The sequence below is a fragment of the Leiobunum rupestre genome, chromosome 8 (assembly GCF_980474605.1).
Source record: "Leiobunum rupestre chromosome 8, qqLeiRupe1.1.hap1, whole genome shotgun sequence".
NCBI classification, from domain to species: Eukaryota; Metazoa; Arthropoda; class Arachnida; order Opiliones; family Sclerosomatidae; genus Leiobunum; species Leiobunum rupestre.
Genome location: NC_143391.1, coordinates 47,682,219 through 47,686,143, shown reverse-complemented (window position 1 = coordinate 47,686,143; position 3,925 = coordinate 47,682,219). Strand labels below are relative to the sequence as shown.

At 46.2% G+C, this 3,925-nt stretch overlaps 1 protein-coding gene across 1 annotated transcript; it reads right to left on the bottom strand.

Annotated features, from left to right (window-relative positions):
* Positions 1 to 992: 992 nt before the first annotated feature.
* LOC149933564 (uncharacterized) lies at positions 993 to 2,231 on the bottom strand. Its single transcript, XM_090157335.1, has one exon. It carries the CDS (start codon positions 2,229 to 2,231, stop codon positions 993 to 995), a length of 1,239 nt encoding a protein of 412 aa, XP_090013461.1.
* Positions 2,232 to 3,925: the final 1,694 nt, after the last annotated feature.

The window sequence follows — 3,925 nt, the reverse complement described above, 5'->3', positions numbered from 1 at the left end:
CACGTCTTCGGGAACATTGACGGATCTGGATGTCACGTCTTCGGGAACATTGACGGATCTGGATGTCACGTCTTCGGGAACATTGACGGATCTGGATGTCACGTCTTCGGAATCCGAATCATCGGAACTCTGCTCTCCCTGACTAGAGACATCCATCCATTCTCCAGGTTTGGTTTCGAGTATACATTTCTCAGGATCGAACTTGACATCTCGAGATCGGATGACGTCATTTAGCTCTGGAACGTAGACTCGATATCCATCCATGTTATCTTCATAGCCAACGAGAATGCCTCTCAAAGCTTTCTTAGACAGCTTCCTTCGCTTCTCCTTTGGCACATGAACGTAACAATCGGTTCCAAAAATGCGCAAATGCTTGACTGATGGATTCGGCTTTCCAGTCCATAGTTCGTACGGTGTCTTCCCTTTGATGCAGGTTGGGGCTGTGCGATTTAGAATATACGTCGTCGTGTTGACTGCTTCGGCCCACAGCTTTGGAGGTAGATCGGGTTTTGAATGCAGCATTGCACGAACAGACTCCATGATTGTTCGATTCTCACGTTCAGCTACTCCATTTTGCTCAGAAGTGTATGGCATTGAGGTTCGATGCTTCAGGCCGACTTCTTGTGTCGTTATTCGGCGAAACTCATCGTTGACGTACTCGGTCCCGTTATCCGTGATAAGTTCTAGTACGGTATGCTCATGGTTCTTGCAAAATGCGAGAAAGTCCTTGAAACGATCCACGACTTCAGATTTCTTCGCCAAGAAATATGTGATACGAATGCCGGAATACTCGTCCTTGAAGAGAAGATAGTAGAGCTTGCCCTTCATTGATGGAGTCGGTGATGGCCCCCAGAGATCTGAATGAATTCTATCTCCTGGCTTCGTGGCTTTATCTAACCGAGTGCCAAAGCTGTGACGAGTCATTTTTCCAAAGATACATCCTTCGCATAGTTTATCAGTCTTCTGATTGATAATCTCGTAACCGAGTCTCTTCAGACTCGTTTATCTTGATGGCCTAGTCTTTCGTGCCAGACTTGGAGGTCCACCTTTTTCTCGTTTCTTGGACCAGTGGCAAGATATAAGGAACTCGATGGCTGCTCCACAGTCATATCTACCCGGAACAGTGATACGACTTTCCCAGGAAGACGTAGATGCTTTCTTCCCTTTATTTTCTCATACAGGCCGCAGGAAAACGCAGTGGCTTGATATTCCAAGTTGGAGTTTCGTTTCATGGCGCTTTTTAGAGAAAATACATTGCATGCAAAACCACTGATGTGCCAAACGTTGTGGATAATCTCGTGACGAACGGACTTTCCATCATTAAAACGTACGCGAATGTCACCCTCGCCGTCCGCTGTCATCTGAGCTTTGTTCCCAACTTGTAGAGTGGCTGGACTGTCAAACCTCCTGAACTGAATGAACTTCGTAGCGTCATTGGTAATGTGCTGCGTAGCTCCGGAGTCGAAATACCAGACAGTGTCTGCCGTAGTATGAGCAACAAGGCCATTTGCCGCATAAAGACCACCGCCATTGTCGGCGCCAGTGTTGCTTCTGCTTTCTCCAGTTCTCAGATTGCCGGATGGTTTTTTCCCTCCTGTGCAGTCCCTCGAGAGATGTCCTAACTTCTTGCATTTGAAACATCTCGGTCGATTTCCTCTTGAGCTATTTCCAGTGGAATTGACATTTTTTCTACCATCTCGACGAGCTAGAAGACCAGAAGACTCTTCAAAGGCGTTTCCATCACGTGTTGAACGGCCTATCAGTAGGCGCTCCAACTCCGCGACCGTCTGCTTTTCTTTAGGCAATGTATCCCAGAGCATACCAAACACTCGGTATTCGTCTTGAGGTAATGACTCGAAAATGCAGGCGATCAGAATACAGTCATCAAATGAAACGTCCTTTTCCAACTTCGCTGTCGTCAGGATGTCTGACCATAGGGAACGCATCTGTGCAAGATGAGTGGCCATGTCATCTTCAGGAGCTTTCGTCGTTTTTATCAGTTGGGCGAGTAATTTTCGAAGCCGGTTGGACGACTTTTGCTCGAAAATTTCCAGTAGTTTACTCCACATTTCCCTTGGTGTTTCACAATCAGCAATCATGTTCTGGACCTTCCGGGATAACGCTGACCAGATGACAGTACGGGCTGTACTGAATGCAACTTGGTATTTCTCTAGGGCTGCAGAGAACGCTGCCTGTCTCATCGGTTCGTACTGGTTCCGTACGACTTCCATTGACAATGTTGTATACGCTTCGAATTGTCAAGACGTCACAGACATGTCTTTTCCAGCTTCGCCAATTCTCTGGACCAGACAGCTTCTCGACGTCATGGCGTAGAAGACCGTCCATCTTGGCAGGAATTAGTGTGCTGTGATACAGGATACGATAAAGACAGGTAACCAGTTCAGTTGATCATCTTAGTCAGCGGAGTGGCGCAGTGGGAGCGTGCTGGGCCCATAACCTGTTGAAGTTTTGTAGCAGCAGCGCTTCGCAGTGATGATCAAGAGACTCGAATAAACGATAAACTGGTTATATTTATTAAAATAATGAGAACAAGTTACATGATTGAAAGCTGGTAAATTAGTGACACACTGATACGCAGTGTAAAAGGTATTTATATTAAAAACCGAGCGGAAAACATTTAAAAAACAAATATAAAATAAAGCGGAGAGATAAAGTAAAGAACATCTCTCCGTGGTTTTGTTCTCTTTCCCGCTGTGTTGGAAAACAATCTTCGTCGGTTATCTTCAACACTTACGGATCATAAACTTGTCGAAATCCGCTTCAATTTGGACGGTGTAGCTATGGGCCCGGGCACATGGTCTTTCAACGCGAGCTTCCTCGACTTAGACTCGTATCGCGACGCGGTGGCTCGTATTATTCGTCGCAGTCGTATATTCTACGTCGGTTATTGCCTGGTACGAAAAGTTAAAGTCTTCTTTGCGTGATCACTCGATGTTTTTTGGTAAAATACAAGCGGCCCGCTCGCGCGATCATCGTACGGCCTTACGGTTAGCGGTGGTCCGCGCCCAGGAGGACTTTACGAATGGACTAATTGACGTGGGGGAGTTAACTTCCAAGGAGGACGATCTGAAAATGTTCGACCGGAATTTCCTTCGTGGAGCTGTAGCTCGTTATAATCAACTGTGGCGCACAGAGGGTGAACGGCCTACGGCGTATTTTTTACGCCTTGAGAAGAATCGCCAAAGTAAGAAAAATTTACGATACATTTATTCCGCGTCCCAAACTCTTCTCGAGGATCCGTTATGTGTCAGGCGCAGGGTTTTTGAACATTTAAGCGACATGTACCGCGGTAGACCTACTAATAACGCCCGTGCTGAAGAATACGTAATATTTATCCCGACCCGGTTGTCGGAGGCCGATTTCTCTATCTGCGAGAGTTCAGTGACTTGGGCGGATGTAACCTTAAGCCTCCGGAATCTTCCAAATGGTAAGAGTCCAGGAAAAGATGGCCTAACTAATGAGTTTTGGAAGTTTATTTTCCCGCAAATCAAGCACGAGTTTTAAGCGTTAATTGCCTTTTGTCAAAGTGAGGGCCGTTTGCCTCCGAGTATCGTTCTGCTTCCGAAGACTTGTGACTTGCGGCACATATCTTATTGGCTTCCAATTACCCTCTTAAATGCGGATTATAAGATTTTAGCGAAAATCCAGGCAATGCGACTTTCAGCGGTCTTACCAACGATAATTTCTGATCGTCAAACGGGAGCCATCAAAGGTCGCGGGTCATTTAGTACCCCCGCACTTTTATTGAACACGATTGAGTATCTCAATTGCGTGACCACTAGCGGAATACTTTTGAAGCTGGATTTAGCCAAAGCGTTTGATTGTGTTTCTTGGCCATATTTATTTGCTGTCTTGCGGTCCCACTTTTTGCGGCTAGATTCCAACTTTTCTTATCGGTAGTCGG

What these genes read in the sequence shown, in the direction of transcription:
- LOC149933564 (XM_090157335.1), bottom strand. Translation starts at nt 2,231, where the DNA reads ATGGAAGTCGTACGGAACCAGTACGAACCGATGAGACAGGCAGCGTTC.